Raw genomic sequence first — 18,664 nt, 5'->3', positions numbered from 1 at the left:
AGTGATCGCCACTCACTTCTCCACTGTCAGAGCAGGTCTCATTTTAGTGTTGTTGCACTTTAGGGCTGGGGAAAGCGCTGCACAAAGTTCCTGGGAAGTGGCCTTCTGCATTTAAATGTTCTGCGGCCACTGCTCATCATCCCATAGCTGCATGACGATGCAATCACACCTGTCAGTGCTTGTTTCTCAGGACCGGAAATGGTGTTCTGCCAGCAGAAACCAGGAACTGTTTTGTTCTATGGCTTGCAGTAGGGCCTCTTGACTGACATGACAATGTTCCATGCATCAGCTCCTGTCTCGGCTCTGGGAATACTTCAGGACAAGGCATAAGGTGTTAATGCTCACAAAAGAGTGAACAGCTGAGTGGGGTCCATGCTTCTTGGGCTATGGTCTATGCGGGGCTAAGCCAGGCTTTCGGAAAAAAAAGGTGTGAAAATGTATGGGTTGTTTGCCATTGATATCAGAGTAGAGAGGGAGGAAACTGTCTCATAGGAGGCCAAAGCCATGTTCCCATTTCCCCCTGCAACAATGATTTGGTCCCATGAGGCTTTGCAAACTTTTCCCAAAACCCACTGCTGCTAGTTGCACTGTGGGATAGCTACCCCCGGTGCACTGCTCTGTGCATCAGTGCAAGCGCTGTTAGTGAGGACGCACTCCACTGACATAATGAGTATGGGGTGGACAAGCCCGACGGACTGATACTGTGGCGGCTGGATATCACCTTAAATTAAGTTGACTTAACTTTGTAGTGTAGACATGCCCTGAGTAAAGTTTGTAAAGTTCTGTGTGAATAGAAGGCACTGTATAAATACAAGATCTTTATTACCGTTAAGGTAGGCTGGAATGATTACACAAATTACGCTGCTTACTTGAAATGCATTCTAGGATGCAACTTTATTCAGTTACATCACTACACAACCTATTCCATATCTGATGGAGGTAAGACGTTTTGACAGATGGGGTTGAAGAGGGCTCTTGGTTTATCTGTACTGTCTGTATATCGCCTGTATCCTTCTCTTCAAATACTGTTCACCATGCTGGCAGGTCTCCCAGGGCTCACCACCTCATTGAAGGTAAAGCACACAGCTGTGCCAGAACCTAGGCCTGTGAAGTGCCACCATTGTTCTCATTTAGGGAAATGGGAGCTTCTCCATCCCACCCCCCCGTCTGTTCAGGTGATGTTTGTTCTGATGCCTGTACTGCAGAAGGCACAGCATCTCTCCTCTCTCAGCCACTGTGAGTTGAGGACCTGCTTCTTTACCCCAAAGAACCATCAGTCCCTGGTGCCACAACAGCCCATAAATAGCACAAACAATACTTGATTTAGCTTAGAGGACATTTGTCAGCTGTGTGATAACCCTGACCTTTGGATGAAAAAGGACAGGATCAACAAAAATATACCCATGTGCCTTTTGGTTTGGCCAGCAACATTGGGTGTGAAGCACTTAACACACTCACTTAACTGCTCCTGATTTTGGAAAGATGAGGTGGGTGAGGTAGTATATTTTATTGGACCAACTTGTTGTTGAGAGAGACAAGATTTTGAGTTACACAGAGCTCTTCTTCAGGTCTGGGAAAGGAATTCAGTGCACGTCTACAATTAAAATGCTGCAGTGCTTCAGTGAAGATGCTACTACGAGCTTCTCCCGTCGTGTAGTTAATCTACCTCCGTGAGAGGCAGTAGGTAGGACGAAAGAGGGTTAGTGGGTTACAGATTGCTGTAATGAGCCAGAAATCCAGTATCTTTGAGTCTGATTTTTAGTGTCTCGCAAAGTTATGAATTTAAGCGCCCAGGCTCATCTTTTGAAGATGGTGTGTAAATTTCCTTTAAGGACAAGGACTAAGAGATCAGATATGGAGTGATTGTTTTGTGAAAAGTGTTTGTCCACGGGTGATATGGTGTTTTTCTTTTAGCATTTTTCTGTGTGAGTTCATTCGAGATCATAGTAATTGCCTCACGTCACCCACACAGTTGTTATTGGGACATTTAGTATACTGGATGAAGTATACCACATGTGATAGGCCTGTGTAGGACTCACAAATCTTGAAAAATGTGTTGTGGGGGTGTTGATCATCCTAGCAGTAGAGTTTGCCAGTTTTGCATCTGTTGTTAAGGCAGGATCTAGTGCTATTTTGAGTTTACCCACTAGCACTCCTTTGTCCTACAGTAGCGGAGGTGTTAACTGCCACTTCACCTTGAATGATCTCTTGCAATATATGTCCATTCCTTATGTTTAACAATCTATTCCACTTTGTATTTACCTAAGATGCTCTAAGTACCTCTCCCACCCTGAAGAAGAGCTCTGTGTAAGCTACAAAACTTGTTCCAATAAAAGATACTACTTCACCCACCTTGTGTCTCTAATATCCTGGGACCAACATGGCTACAAAAACACTGCAAACTCCTGATTCTTAGGCACAGGAAGAGGAAGTTGTTGTAATTACTGTGATTAATTAATTCTATTCCAGTAGTGCTTAAAGGTCCCAGAAAAAATCTGGGATTATTGTGCTAGGAGCTATACAAACAGAGCAAAAGGACAGTCTGCATATCTGGTCTGGTTAGAGTAGTTCCAGGCATTGGGCATGCAATCAAGCATCACAACAGAGTCCCAGCCACTAGCAGCATGTAGCCCTGAGAAAAGTGTGCTACTGCTGGCTGATGCCTTTCTGAGCAGTGAGAGATGGGAAGTCACTCTTTTGCATGAAATTCTACGCTCATTGACTCCACGTTCCTAGAAGTGTGAAGGTGCAAAGAAAAAGGCTAGGGTAAAAGAAATTAAAAGGATCTCAAACAGAAGAGGCTTGGCAAAATTGCAGTTCATGAGAATTACAGTGCAGAAATGGGCTCTTTTGCTTTGGGATTTCTTTGCTGTTTTGATGAATGTGAGGAATTTGTTTTAAAAGACACCTGAATATTTTTCAGTCGTAATGTGGTAGTGATGAGGAGAGAATAACAAAAATATAATCTCTCAGAATGGGTGTTGGAGGTGGAAGTGGTGGTTAAAAATATTTGGAAGTTGTTTATTTAATTCAAACTTAAAATTCACACTATTAGCGTGTTCTGTGGGCCACATGAACCCATCAAGTAGGCCTCCTCTGGGCAATGGGTCATATGCTGGCTGTTTCTATTTTTTACACAGGGGATAGTATTTTGAATACATTAGTTAATATTCAACTCTATAAAATGTAAAAGCAGTTGAGAAAGATGAGTTTTTGAATGTGAAATTGTTTGGATTCTTATGCAGGTACATAATTATGTTAGGAGGGGAACATTTTTTACTTATTTAAAATTGTATGTGATTGAACACATTTGTGGGACATGCATACCTTAGGATTCTGCTTTTACCCACTTCTTCATAATTCTAGAAATGGAGTATAAAGGATATTGAACTCTTTTGTCACATTATTACTAATGATAGCGAAGCTAGAGAATATACTTCATAAAGCATTGCAAAATACTAAAGGAAAGTTGGTGAATATGTATGTTTTACAAATTGTTGATTTTATTTACAATTTTCTTAAATAACTTTCCGTCATGATCTCCGTTACTTGTGCTTTCTGTGTCACTGCTGCAGTCTCTTCTTATTACTTTGACAACTCTTTCTGAATCAGACTTCATTATTTTATTTTAAATGAAAAAATAGATCCTCAGTGAAGTATGGTTAGAATGTAAATGAGTTTTGTTTCATAATATTGATTTTAGTACATCACTTAAACAGATTTATTTCCATAGATTGTATGGCTATGATGTAACAAGGGATTTATGTCTCACAGCTGCAACATCAAATATTCCATGTGAAATACGAATCAGTATTTTTAGACAACTGTTGTAGCATTTCCTCCAATGGAATGAAGATGCAGTAGTGAGCTGTTGCCAAATCAGCTCTGACATCACAGTGACCTATAACCCAACAATTAACTGTTTGTACCTATCATTTATGATTTTGATTAAAAACTAGGTGGCATGCATGCTTGCTGTCATCTGTGTTAATGAGAGAGGAGGACCATAATGTTTAAGTAATCTCCTCAAAGTCCTGCACCTTTAACATCACAGCTACACGCAAGAGGCAATATTCTAAACATCATGCTCTCACTAATCCCACACTCACTGTCTCAGCCAAATAGCAGCCATGTTTGTTACCACAGACATCCTTCACTCTGGTTGCCATAAAGATAACATTTGTTAATGAGGACACACTGCAGTCTTTGAGATACTGCAGTTATTTTCTGTCACTTTTTGGACACATGGGTACTTTTCAGATACCACTGTGTGGTAACTGTTGGAAAAAATGTTGACTTTCTCATGGCAGCTACTGTGTTTGAGAGGCAGTCTAGTCTAATGCATAGGATTGTGGGTCATGAGACGTATTCTAGTCCCAAATCTCTCACTGATATGCTGAGTTAACATTTGTGCTTCTGTTTCCTCTCCCACTCTTTGACTTGTGTATTTAGATAGTAAGGTCTTCAGGGCAGGGATTGATTCTTTCTCTATGTTTGTAGTGGGGCCCCTGACTTCAGCTGGGGCCTTTAGGTGTAACAGTAATATAAATAATAATATTCTGTCTAGGGTTTTCCAGATATTGCCAATAACAAGATTGGTATGATATATGGCAAGTTTAGGAGAAGCCATGATATTTGCACGGGGGTTTGTGGGAAGAAACAGCCTAATGTGGTCTTCTATAGTCACCAAAGAAATGTAATAGGTCTAGAACCAAACAGAGCTGATTTATTAGAGCAATGAGTGCCCTTTGGATAGGCGACAGTGTGCGCAGTATCCTGTTCCATTCTGTCTAATTATTTGTAGCATTAATAAACTGGTACTGCACTCTGGGCCAAAGATTCATTTCTCAGTAATTTAGTTTAAAAATAGCAGTAGTATATTCTTGAGTCTGTAGAATATTATTGCCCTTTCACTTTCTGGAACCACTTTTACAGCACAGTCTCACCCTTTCAAAGATCATTGATATGTTTCTTTTTCCTTTGTGAAGATTTTAAAATGCACCTCTGTACTTCATTTATTTTATCAGCATTGTTTGCTGTCTCAATAAATCTTTCTAATACATCATGAGAAGTTCAACACTAATTATTGCGTGAGAACGTTTTCTGCTTAACTGTGGGAAGAAAAATACATTTAAAGTAATTGCCCTCAGAGTTTTATTGTTTTATACTACTGCTCTAAGTAAATAGAACACACCAAGTATTTTCTAAAGTTTATTTTACTAACTGCTAAAATAAAAATTTGTCTAATCCCAGGATTACATTCTTGCTTCTCTGTTCTTGGACATGCTTTTAGTTAACTAAAGTTGATGTTTAAGTGGAAAATTTGAACTTGCATAAATGAACATCAAAACATGTTGTGTTTTTCCTTTAAAAATGTACTGCAGTTCATTTGAAATATGTCTGCAGAACGATGGAGACCTTATAAATCAGGCTTTTTCAAAACTGAGAAATGAGGTTACGTAGGTGGTTTGGTCAATCCTCTGGCGTTTTGCTTTGTTTTAGTTTTTCATTTGCAAATTGACGCATCGCGGGTTATGTGGTTCAGTGTGCATGAACGATGCATGGGCAGGTATGGCACTGGCAGAAGCAATGAAAGGTATCTTGAGAAGGAAGGGCTCCTTCTAATAGTGGGAGGGTCTCAGTGCCATTCAGTTATTGATCTCTTTTCTGTCAGTACCAACTATGACAGTGCTTTCATACAGGACACCAGATAGCCAATAGACAGTAATAACTTTTGATGACTGATCACCGGTACTGAATTCAACCAAATGCCTCAGGTAAAAGACTTCATATGCCAGTACCAATCCCCTGTTCTCTCCAGTCCCCACCATGTCCCCTTCTGATGTGTCTTCCTACCACACCACTTTAATGCTGCCTAATACAACCAGCACTTAGGATATAACTGGGATCCCCTGCTGTTCTGCATACTTGGTGTCTCCTCACTGAGAATGTTAGCAGTTAAAATGACACGGCTGGATGAGAGTAGCAAAAGTGGTTAATCCGTTATTGCTCCTGTTAATAAGTGACACTGGGACACTGAGGAGAAAGGAAGATCAATTTAGCTCTAAAGGCTTGAAATGCATACTGCTTATTGAATGCAAAATGTATCTAAGGAGATCATTTCCTCCATTTCCTTTTTTTGCAGTGTGGCTTTCAGAATAACCAGTACACATCTCAGCAACATTTTGCATATTAATTGAGGCTTTGGTTTTGATGCAATAAGCTCTTAGCTCAGATTCAGTTGAATCCTTGTCCCCTGTAAAGGGGCCTGAGTTTGGACCAGACTCTTTCCTTTGATTGTAATGCACCTATACGTGAAGGTTTGGCTGAACAAGGAGTGTCTGGAGATGCACTTCTGCCAAACTTTAAAGTCCATACTTGCTGTCTGCTCAGAGGGCAAGATTCTAAACTGGTATAAATGGGCCAAGTTGCATTGAAGTTGGTGGTGCACAGTGATATAAACCAGCTAAAGACATGGCCTATGATAGATACCATGGTTCTGAAATGTCCTCTGTGAAAGTTTTAAGGAGTAAAATTTTTTTCTCTCTATTTTCATCTTGTTTCTCTTCCAGTTTGAGAGGAGGCAGACTGAGCAGTAAGTGCATCCCCTCCTCCTGCATTTGTCATCTGTCACCTCGCAAGTGTGATTTCTTCCCCTGTACTCTTTCTCCTTCTCATAATTAAAAACTACCTTCTTCATGGTTGCTTCTCTACAACATGAGCTATGCTCAGTTTGGGGAAAGAAGGGATTAAAGGAGGACAATCTATTTGTGGACTGAGCCCCTCTGGCAGGAATAGTTATACCAATTAGTAAGTGGAAATATACACAAATCTGGCCCGAGAGCAGTTCATCTTGGTTAACTCTGTAGGAGAGAGCATCTTACATTCTTAAGACTGGCCATAGTTATTTTTAAGATTTTATAATAGAACTATAAAAATTTCATCATGAATTCAAAGTAGTATGCAAGGTTTTGGGCTAGGAACAAAGGCTTTTTAAAAAAGTTACTTTGATATTTTACTTCTGCTGAACTGTAGGAATGAAAGATACAAGTTGTTCTCCATACCTATAGCTCAAAAAGCATTCAGATAGTTCCTTTAAAAACAGAGAGAGTCATGCTTTTGCCATTATATGTATATAATATATACACATAATATAAAGGATTTACTACCTTGGTGGCAAATATAAAACAGAATTATTGTAGTTTAGAAATTTGTTAGTGAAACAAGTGTGTAATATAAATAATAACTTAAAACAATTGTTATTACATAATCAGTCATTTGGGGCAATCAGTGTATGCTTGCTTTACCCAATCAGTGGTGTACTTATTTTAATTGGATACTAGATAGTCTGCAGCAACTCTAAATTAGGTCTTCCAGACTTATTATTTTAGAAGTCTGACATTTATTTACCTGAGTTTTCATAATTAGCAACTATTTTTAAAATAGATAAAAAAGCACAAGATGAAAGTTTCTACATTTAAAAGAATGTTATCAGAAAAAAGAGAACTAGCCCATAGAAGTGACATTTGAATAATGACACCCTTTGTTTTTGAATTGAAAACTTAGGACTTCATCCTGCAAACACTTACTCTAGAAATTGGGCTATTTTGTGACTTTGTGGCAACTCCTCTGTGTGGCACAGCATGTTCAAGTGCTGCTCCAGGAGCAGCATATGGAAGGAATCATGAGAGCACAGCAGCACTTCTTCCCCTGTATGCCCAGACCCAAGGTCTGGATAGCTCACAGAGTTATAAGGCCCTTACTCTCCTGAGAAACTTGCATAAGTCTCACAGCCTGTGTCATAATCAAGCCTGCTGACTTCACTGGGACTACTTTTGTTAGTAAGCACGACCTCCTGAAAATGAGTCTTTGCAGGAATGGTCCCTTACATTTTAATGAGCCCGAAGACCTCTGCTAACACACCATTCATAATGTGCTCTATTATGCTGTGGTAAAGCAACACATAGGTTATGGCTTGTATGTTGATGTGTTGTTGTCAGATCCCTACAATACCAAGGCTCACAACAGGGAGTTGAGAGGAGAGTGTCGCCACCGGTATTTCAATTGAGCCATTAAAGCTTCCTAACATAGTGGGAATTTATTTTATGGCTGAATATATTAGAAACACTCCACTGAAGTCAGATGATTTTTGAGTGTACGTTTTTTATCAGTTTCAGGTATGTTTATTTTATTATAAATCATGTAGAACATTCCAAAGAAAGTAAGGATTTTTGATTTGCTGCTGTGATATCTGAGTGTGATAGCACTGTAAAACAATCTTATTCTCATGTGGATCTATTTCGTTAGAGTAGGAAATAAAGACTTTTGTTTGTATTTAAAAAAAGAAAAAACAAAACAAAACAAAAATCCCTGGTTTACAATATTAATGATGACCTCAATTCAGGACATTAACTTAGGAATTAATGACTAGTAAAGGTTAATAGCCCATGGCCCTGAGTCATTAAACACCAAGGAAATGTCCTGTACTTTGATTGTTATTAGTTTATTAGAAATGGTTTGTAGAAATTTTTTTTAAAAATGTGGGTGTTTCCAAATACAGGGATGATCACAGGAAAAGTTTTATTATTTACTTCCTGCTGCAGTCCCAGCATAGATAAAACTCCCACTACAGCCAATGGCAGTTTTATCTATGTTAAGACTACAAGGTCTGACCCTTGCAGAAATAAACGAGACATCCCTAAAATTTGGCATAGCCTAGAATAAGACTGTGATGTAAAAAGAAAAAAAAAAAGAAAAGAAAAAACTGATTGCCTGGCTCTGTGAAGTCGTCGCCAAGTAAGCCCCAAATAGGTAGTTACAGGAATGTGCAATAGCAGAGTGGTTTTGTCTATACATGGAAACATGAGCACTTTGGTGCAGCATGTGTTGCATATGTATTTGTATCTGGGTTGGTAGTAAATATTTTAATTGTAATCCATGTCTAATTTGTAGGCTGGTTACACAGCCGTGGAGATGGAAAGTTGTTTCTGTGAGCAAAGACCGGGAATGCTTAAACCGGAAGCCCTTTATTTATCCACACTGGACAGATGTACTGTGCTGTGATGACAGTTGCCCAACAATGTCCTACAAATAATTCTGATCCCTTTCTGATGTAGTACATTTAAAGTAAGGTGACTTAGTGTGATTTTCACTTTAAATAGAATAAGGGTTAAATGATAACTTGACTTATCTTTTAAATGACAAAAAATAAAGAAATTGCAAGACCTTTTCACACATTAGATATGTATTGTCATTTATCATCTAGATATCAGGCTAGCAGTGCGAAGTAATAAAACATATCATCGAAAAATGTGCTATAGGTCTGAATCACTCTTTCATTCCACCTCCCAGCTAACTGTAGTATTAAATCAAACAAGCAGAACATTTCCTTAGGCAGCCATTGCCTTTTAATTTCCTGAAGAACCTTAAAATATCATTCATTACAAGTACTACACATATTTGGTTTTTAAAAGTCTCATAAATCAATAGCAAGCTGACTGTAATAATTATTACAAGTTAGTGCATAATTTTCGTGCTGAAGGCTGCATGCAGAACTTTAGCATATGCAAACGAGGCAATTCAAACTGTGTATAGATATTAATATGAAGAAGCAGGTAACGAGGTGCAGGCTATGAATTATGCATCAGGAGCGGCTGATCTTCAATGAGGAAAATGAATTCAGCATGTAATCTAATTAGTGATGGAAGTCTATTACATCTAACTGCAAAAGCAACCGTCCTTGAAACAAATTTATTTACAGTCCATGTTACCACTTGAAACAACTTTGAAATGATGTGTAAGACAACAGCTTAATTGTAAAAAAAAAAAAAAAAAAAAAAAAAAAAAAAAAATTGTTTGTTTGTTTGTTTGTTTGTTTCAGTTCTAGACCTGGAAGGCCTCCTAAGCGGACTCAAAGTGTCACCTCCCCAGAGAATTCTCATATCATGCCACACTCTGTCCCAGGCCTAATGTCTCCTGGAATCATCCCGCCAACAGGTAGGATTGCTAGTAATGCGTTAACACTTGAAATCTTATGGCTAGTTGATTTACATCCGTTTGTTTAATAATCACAAAAAATAAAAAAGGAAAATATACAAAACCAATACCCTAATATCACAGAATTTATGCTGCAATATGGAGTATCATATTGTCATGTCAATGTATGGTCTACTAAAATGGTTAGCACAACATTTTACAATATAAATACTTGAGTAGACAGTGGCCCTTTATAGTGTTTACTCTCTCCTTTTTTTTTTTTTTTTTTTTTTTTTAAATAGCCCTGTGACTCATGACATTTCTTACTTTATTGTTTTCATCCTCTACTTAGCAAACAATGATTCCCTCAATCCTTGTGTTTTGACTAGACCAGTGATCCTTGTGACTGTTTTTTTTTTTCCTTCTTTTTCTGACTGTTTGTACAACAGGTGGTATCATCAGGAATTTGCCTGCCCAGAGAACCGAGTTGATTAGTTTGAGTAACTACTTGTTGCACAAACCATTCCTTATGATTTCTCACACTCAAATCATGTCCATGTTATGTTTCAGTGGGGACAACGTCTGTCTTCCTTTTGATTATAGTAATGTCCACTTAAGCAACATTTTGTCGCTTAATTAAACTGCCATAATTCTTTTTAAGGTGAAAATGATAAACACTGGCTCAGATTCTGTTGCCCTATGGAGGTAGTACCATACTCCTAGGATAATCCCATTGAAAGCAATAGGAGGGGCCTACTACTGTACATAGAAGACCAAATCCATGTAGATGGAAGATCCTAATGGAAGAGTTGCTATGGAACCTCGGCCTTCATCCTCATGCCATCTCCTTACTTTTCAGGCTGGCAGGAGCCCCCTTATATTCTGCAAGACTGATCTGAATTCCCCAATCCTTCCCCAGGTACCCACTTACTTCCTCATCTTCCTCTTTAGCACTGACTTTCTCTTTGGCAAGAGACACATTGCTATAGACAGATCTAAGTGGAGGAGGAGGAGATGGCAGTGGAATCACAAAGCAGCCTTGAAGAGATTAGGGGATCTTTGCAAGACTAATGATTGGGAGGGAGGGAGAGAGGAAAGGGAAACAAACATGCAGGTAGCGGTGGCAGGAGGACGTTTGGGGAGAAGGCAAGCAAGGGTGAGGGCATGATGACATTGGCGGCAAGTATGTAAGTGGGGAGGCAGGAGGGTGTTAGGTAGGCAGGACTGCCAACATCGGGTGGGATACAGGAAAGTACTCTTGAAAGTCAAGGCAAGTGAGAAAAGGGGAATCGGATTAGGGAATCAGAAGGAATAGTAGGAGAGAGGAAAACTGGTGAAGGAAGTATATTGGGTTCACACAGAGAACAGAGTGAGAAGGAATTCTAGCATGAGGAAGAAAGAGAAGGTAGTGATACCTTTGGGTGAAGGAAAATGATTTTGGAGAGGGAATGATCAGAAAGGGTAGAGGGAAAGAGAAATTTGTCGGGTTGAGTGAGAGAGAAAACAACAAGGAAAAAGGAATCAGAGAAAAAAGATTTGTCAAAATTAGGTGATGGGAAAGAAGTTGGAGAAAAATACAGTTCCTCTCTTGCCCCTCCCAAACGTCTGTAGGATAACATTAATCATAAATATAATGTAATAAAATGTTGAAGACCAACTTCTTAAAATAGCAACACATAAAATCAAATGAGGGGTCCAGATAAATTTTAAAAAAAAAGAGAGAAATGGTTGGAAGGGAAGACAATAAGTATAGGGAGAACAGTGGTCATTTATAGGACATCTTTAGGGAGGATGGGAACACTTGAAGTTGCTTCATAAACATGGAGTAAGATGGTGAGATCCTTAAACAACAGGTGGAATGTGAGCACAAATACTTTCAGTACCATGCTGAAGGGGCAGGTCTTATACATAGCCTGAGGCAGCCAAGCGAAGAGCTAGCAATGCCAAGTGAAAATTAATTCACCGTTTTTAAGGCAGCTAAAGTAAATAAAGCAGGGTGGGCTTAAAATATGATCACAATAGTTCAAATGAGTGAGCAGTTGTGCTGCTATATTCTGAATCAGCTGCAAGTGTCAGAGAGCCCCAGGGAGAGGCCTGCCAGGAGGGAATTACAATAATTGTAATTAACGTTTAGTGCAGATAATGAAAAAGGCACCATTTTACATGCACTGAAAAACTCATATTGTGAATTTTTTTCACCACATTTTTATCACACATTTCTTGGTTAGGATGTTTAGAGGTTTGGTAGTTTCATAGGGATACATAAGAAGATTAGGGGGTTTTCTAAAAATTAAAAAAACAAAACAAAATCAAGGCAATTCTGGAGTGCAGAGTAGCTAGGGTCTCTTCCTTTAGCTGATTCTCCCCTTGCTTCAGTTCCTTTCTGGTATATATGCCCAGTGTTGGGACTTGTATCTATCCATTTGCTGCTCTCTGTTCTGAAATTCTCTACATGTAATTTTATTTTGAATATCTGGGTGGACAGTGCTTTCTTGTCTACAGCTGTTTTCTCTATTACAGGAGTTCTCAAACTGTGGTCCGTGGCCCACTGGTGCTAATTCTCCTTGTTTCCATTTAGCAAATCAGTCACATTAGAGGAAGGAAAAGTAATGCACTTTTAGCTAAAGTAACTTATTCATGTAAGCAATTGGTGTAGTTGCCACAGGAAAGTAGTACGGTCATGGATAGAAGTGGAAGGGGTTCTACACAATTTCATTGGAGGGGGAGTTGGATTATGAGATAATCTTTCTATTAAGATGTGGTTCATATTATAAAAAAGTTTAAGAACCCAGTCCTTTTGGCCTCTACTTGGCTCATAAGATACTTGAAGGCTGATATTTGGATGGGAAACCTTTTGTTTGATGGGTACTGCAAGGGGAAGAGGTGAGGCTGATCTAATCTGAAAGACAGAATTTGTCATGGGCAGATGTCACTTATCCCCAGGATTGGTGCTATATCCTCAGCTTTGGAACAGTCTCTTGAAGGAACCTCTTTGATATGCCAGATCCCAACGGGTCTTACTCTTGGTTCAGGGAAGGCCAATTTGCCTCATCACCTCCAGAGACTGAACCTATGGGTTTTCAGCACTCGTGCTTCATACCGGGAGCTTTGTTTGGCGAGTCAGACTGAGACACACTCCTGGTAGAGACCTGTACATTCTTCAAGGATGAATGGACCTCACCGAGTATTCATAGTGACACTCAGGCAGATTTTTCAAAATAATGACGTTTATTAATCAAGAGGAATACACAGATAGGAAATCTTTAGGATAGCATAGAGAAATGAAGGTTAAAGCATAGGCCATTCAGGTTAGCCCAGAGCCCCAGCCACACTTTTTGGTAAAACTCCATTTTCAGTCTCTGTCTATCTCTCTCAGACTCACCTCCTTAATCAGTTCCCAGGTGAGAGAGCCCCCAGCTTCCTCCAGAACCCAGTGCTTATCCTCCACCTCACACCTCTCCAGTCCTTTGTTCTTGAGATAGGGGTGTTAGCTCAGTTTCCCTGTTGAGAGTTGGGGAAATCCTTCCCCTTCTGGATCATTGTTTGCTAGGTGTCAGTGTCTTAGTGACTGGTTATTTCATTGTCTTCTCAGATTTTCCGTTGATATGGGGTCAGCCTTGGCCAGTCCTTTTTATTGACCCATTCAGGCTCAGATAGTTAGGCCACACACACACCTATGTCTCTTATCCTGCCCTGAGCACAAACTTAGTAGTTTCTTCCACTGGGTAGCCATGCAAAATATAGTGGAAACTGAGGCTCACACCGGATTCATAAAAATATTACAAAAAATTGCCACTCTGTCATGGCAATTCAATTCACAATCCCAGGTTGGGATCTAGAACTAGGAGTCACATAACTATTTTTGGAGACCTGTTCTTCCTTCACTGGCCCAATTCCTTGCAACTTTTTAGGAGAAAAAATACTTCCTTAACTGAGGATCAGCGGTTTGATACTCCCTTGCTTAAGAAGAAAGTTGGTCGCTCTTTTTTTTACAGAAGTTTTACTAATAAAAATCATGTGCACTTAGGAGCCAGTTGCCTGAGTGATGCCAAAAGAGATTTGAAATAAATTAGGGACAAAACAAATATTTATTAAATTTTAAAAGTAGAGAGTAAGTAAAAATCTAAGCAAGGCAACAGGCTGTTTAAGGGGTAGTGCAGAGTTATTTTAATGTAATTAGTTGCCAGTGTATTAAGGGGTAGGAAAGACAGAAAGTATGCCAAGAGACCACCCTGGCTTAACTTTGCTACGGTCTGCCTTTTGTGTTGTTTTCCCTTCTACCATTCCTTAGAATCATGAACTCTATCATTTCATGATCACTTTCACCCAACCTGCCTTCCACTTTCAAATTCTCAACCAGTTCCTCCCTATTTCTCAAAATCAAATCTAGAACACCCCTCCCCTAGCAGTGTTCTTCACCTTCTGAAATAAAAACTGTCTCCAATACATTCCAAGAACTTGTTGGATAATCTGTGCCCTGCTGTGTTATTTTCCCAACAGATAGCTGGGTAGTTGAAGTCCCCCAGCACCACCAAAAATCCTGTGCTTTGGATGATTTTGTTAATTGTTTACAAAAAGACTCATCCAGCTTTTCTTCCTGGTTAGGTGGTCTGTAATAGACTACTACTTTTTTTCTTTGCCTTCCTGAGCAAGCTGTGCCTTTCTATCCCACAGTTCGAGGCGGGAATTATCCCATGAAGTCTCTGTGATGCTGATGTATAGCTGTGTTTTATTAACTAGCATTTCTAGTTCTTCCTGCTTATTCCCCATATTTCTCACGCTAGTATACAGACATCTAAGATACTGATTTGATTTCCCCCAATCTGTTCTCTCTTGTCTCTTCCTTATCCCTGCTATAATGGCCCATGCTCTCCCTAGAGTCTGACCCTTCTCCCATGTCTCCATGTTTTTTACTTATCTGTCAGCTTTTGTCTCCTGCCCCCATCAAACCTAGTATAAATCCGTCCTCACTAGGTTAGCCAGTTTGTATCCAAATATGTACCCATCTCTGCTTAGCAATCATTCTTACCAGAACAGCATCTCATGGTCAAGGAAGCTGAAGCTCCCCTGGTGACACCATCCTTGTTCCAGGCATTCACCTCCAGGATGCATCAGTCTCTGCCTGGTCCCCTACCCTTGATGGGAATGATCAAAGAGAGCACTACCTGCTCCCCCATCTCCTTCACCCTAACTCCCAGGGCCCCATAGTCACTTCTGATCTGATCTGCTCAGGGTCATACCTTGCAGTATCATTAGTGCCCACATGGATGAGTAGCATGGCGATTGTAGTTAGAGGGCTGGATGATCCTCGACAATTCTCATTTAACGTCTCAGATCTGGGCTCCTGGCAGGCAACATACCTCCTGGGATGACATTTCAGGTTGACAGATGGGTGCTTCCATCCCCCTCAAAAGAAAGTCACCAGCCACCACTACCCTACGTCTCTTCCAGGGAATGGTGGCTGCAGTCCTCTCAGCCTTGGGGGTACAGAGCTTCTCCTCCTCCACCTTTGGGAACATTTCCTCATCATTGCCAGTGCAGCATAACGGTTCTTCATCATTATGGTGGGTTGGTTGCGAGTAGAGGTGGAGCACTGCCTGCTGCCAGAAGTAACCAACAGCCAGTGTCCTTCCGGTGACAGAGCAGTGTCATCCTCCCCCGGTGGCATGACAGCAGTCTTCTCTAGCTGGATGGCTTCCTCAGCTTTGCACATCTTCATATGAATACTCTTAATGAATTCCTCATGTGCATAGATGCTCCTCAACCTAGCCATCTCCTCCTATGGCTCTCCCACCTGCTTCCTGAGAGATTCCACCAGCAGACACCTTTCACAGTGGACGGTCCCCCCATCCTGGCTTTCTGGGAGTGGGAAATGCAGGCCACAATCTCTGCAAAGTCACACCAGGATTTTGGTAGAAGCATCCATGGTTAGGTCCTCTTTTTGGATACAGGTGCAGGTGGAGGAGACAGAATCAGTGTTGGCCCTTCCTAACCATAGCGATTATACTATGTTGTATGATGCAATGTCAACTTGTTCGGACTTATGGCTTCATTGCAACTATATGCTTAGCTAAGGAATTTTTTTTTTTAAATATTGTTTTGAGAACTCTCTGCATTTCCTCCCTCCACTTGCATTATTTTTTCCCCAAGACTTGTTATTTTAAGTCAGTGGCAGTGCTGTATGCTTTTGATAATACGAAAATTATGGAAGACATAAAATATACAGTATGATCGCTGGACAGTCTCATTTGCATTTTGTAAAATGTTTGGTCAAGTGTTTTATTTTTAATCTCAAATTATTGTTTTTGTTTAATGTAGTGCCCTGAATCATTGTCCACACCAGTTTATTAAAATAAACTGTATGTGGGTGTCTCTTCTTTTTTTCCCTCTCTCTTCAGCCAGTTAAGGGAAACAAGAAACAGGTACATTGCCTACCTGCAAATGGCTTAGGTATCTAAACCACTTGAAAGAGTTTGGCAAGGTTCCCCTTTTCCCCCCAGAAAAAGTCAGTGTTCACTATTCTGTGAGATTGAGTAGTTGTTTTAACCATCTGTTCTTAGGAAGTGTTTAAAGATATTGGTGCACATCTTGCTCAGAAGCACATAGCATCTAATAATAAAACCTAAGTTGATGAAAATTATTATTGGTATAATTCATGAAAATGAGAGGATGATAGAATTACTAGACACAGCTTGATAAGGTTAGTTTAAAAGAGCTTCTTTATATATGGTTCACTTTTTGTGGTTATTGGACTGGAAGTCTGTGCAACTTCCTGGGTACTGTGGTTACGGAAACCTTTAAATAAACAAATCAGTCTATTCATCCTCTCATAGTTCTGTTGGACCACCCTCATTTCTGATCTGGAACACCCCGACATTTAAAGCCGTTGTCCTTTTCTGAGGACATAATATGCCAATTTGTGGATAATGTTCAGTGCTGTCTGGACTGATATGTCAATTTGAAGTTACAACCTATAAAGTAGGTTAGCTTTTATAAATGTCCTTGCATTCATGGTAATGACAACTCTTATTCTTCACAAGACGGTAGCTGTCTATAGTATTATACTTTGCAGTAGATTAGCAATAGTGAATTTTTTTTGAATAGTTAATGGTACTTTTATTCTCCATTTCCTCTTTGTTTTCCCCATTGTTTCGTCTTCATGACTATGATTCTGTCATTGGGAGCCACCCATACTTACTGCCCCTATCAGTGGCCTAATGCACCATATCACAGGTCTATTGACTGGCTTTGTCAATAATCCCCCATACTAAAGAATAATAGGAGAGAGGGTGAAGGAAGTCTAGGGGGTTCATAGTGAGAACAGAATGGAAGAGAGTTTGGGTTCTAACAAGAGGAAGAAAAGATAGTGGAAACCTTAAGGGAAGGGGAAATGATCAGAAAACGCTGTGTAAGAGATCAAGCATATAATCCATTTCTACTGCCTTGTCCTTCTTTCCCGTGCTGAGGCATGTTGTAGTGCAGTGGTTCTCAAACTTACTTGATCACACCCCCTTCTTTGTGTTTGTAGTAGTTTACGCCCCCCTCCTGCCACACAAGTACATATACCGATAAAAAAAATCAATATACAACTCTCACTAAATATTAAAAACAGCAAGGCATTGATTCAAAGAGAGCCAACAATCTATTGTAATAAGAGCTAAAACAAAACTGTAATTGTGGTCGATGCTTACAATTACATGTGTACATCACATCATAGCAAATGGACCAACGTACAGATGGCGATGATTTTGTATAATGCTAAGTAAGCGTCACAGAAATTCGTCAAAATGCACAGCGCCATCTGAGGACCTGGTATGTATGGAGGAATCAGCTTTGCTAGTTATACATTGCTGTGGATAAAATATGTACAGAATTTTCCTCTCCCCCCGAAAGCTTCTCATTCCTACCTCCCCCTGAATATATTTTGCGCTTTCTGTTTTGGAACCTCTGTTGCAGTGGAACTGCTTGTGTGCCGTAGTTCAACCATTGTACTGCCACACAGTGTAATTAGAGCGTCTGTTATTGATATAAAACTCTACAAATGTCATCAAAAAACAAACCAACCAATCTAAAGATAGGCAAACTTTTTTAATTTAACAAAAATAAATCTGAGGGAGACCAGTAGGGTTACCCCATATTAAATATACAACTGTAAGTCCTCTGAACTTTATGTGAGTTTGTATTTTCTTCAGAGCTAGTATCACAAGTACTCCATAATTTTTTTCTTTTAAAGTTGATCTGTGAACTTTCTCATCTGGTTTCCCTTCAAATAGATTTTTCCATTTATGAATTAATGTGTTGAATGCTGTCTGCAGCTCAGTTATAATAGCCTAACTAGCCTTCTTTTACAGTCTTCTTCCATATGCCTTCTTCACACTTCCATTTACTCCTGGAATGTGTCTGTGTGGTAAACACTAATTGTCTCCTTACGATTTCCAATGCATGGAGGACTTATCAATGTTGACCCCTCCCCTTGAGGTGTTAAAATTCATTAAGCGCTAACCACAATACGTAAAACAAACCAAACAAAAGTATTATTTGGGTTTAATTATTCATTTCTCTCTTTTCAGATAATAAGCTTCCTGTTGTAGGGATTGTGTTTTGTTGTGTGCTTTATGGAGTGCTTAGCACATTGATGGTGCTCAATATTCACCCTCAGCAAACAAGATATCACTATAAATATTAAGAA

At 39.7% G+C, this 18,664-nt stretch overlaps 1 protein-coding gene across 4 annotated transcripts in view; it reads left to right on the top strand.

The window, feature by feature from the left end:
• Nucleotides 1-18,664, top strand: part of DACH1 (dachshund family transcription factor 1) — a 436,323-nt gene that overhangs the window by 164,703 nt on the left and 252,956 nt on the right. For all 4 annotated transcript variants that reach the window (XM_067563215.1, XM_067563216.1, XM_067563218.1 and 1 more), the window contains exon 2: nucleotides 9,881-9,996. In XM_067563215.1, the coding sequence (XP_067419316.1) occupies nucleotides 9,881-9,996 (116 nt within the window). The remainder of the gene's footprint in view (nucleotides 1-9,880; nucleotides 9,997-18,664) is intronic.

This window comes from Emydura macquarii, unplaced genomic scaffold, assembly GCF_026122565.2.
Source record: "Emydura macquarii macquarii isolate MOO-44397 ecotype Brisbane River unplaced genomic scaffold, CSIRO-AGI_Emac_v2 contig_2473, whole genome shotgun sequence".
NCBI lineage: Eukaryota > Metazoa > Chordata > Testudines > Chelidae > Emydura > Emydura macquarii.
The sequence above is the reverse complement of the archived record's forward strand: the minus strand, read 5'-3'. Positions and strand labels throughout refer to the sequence as shown.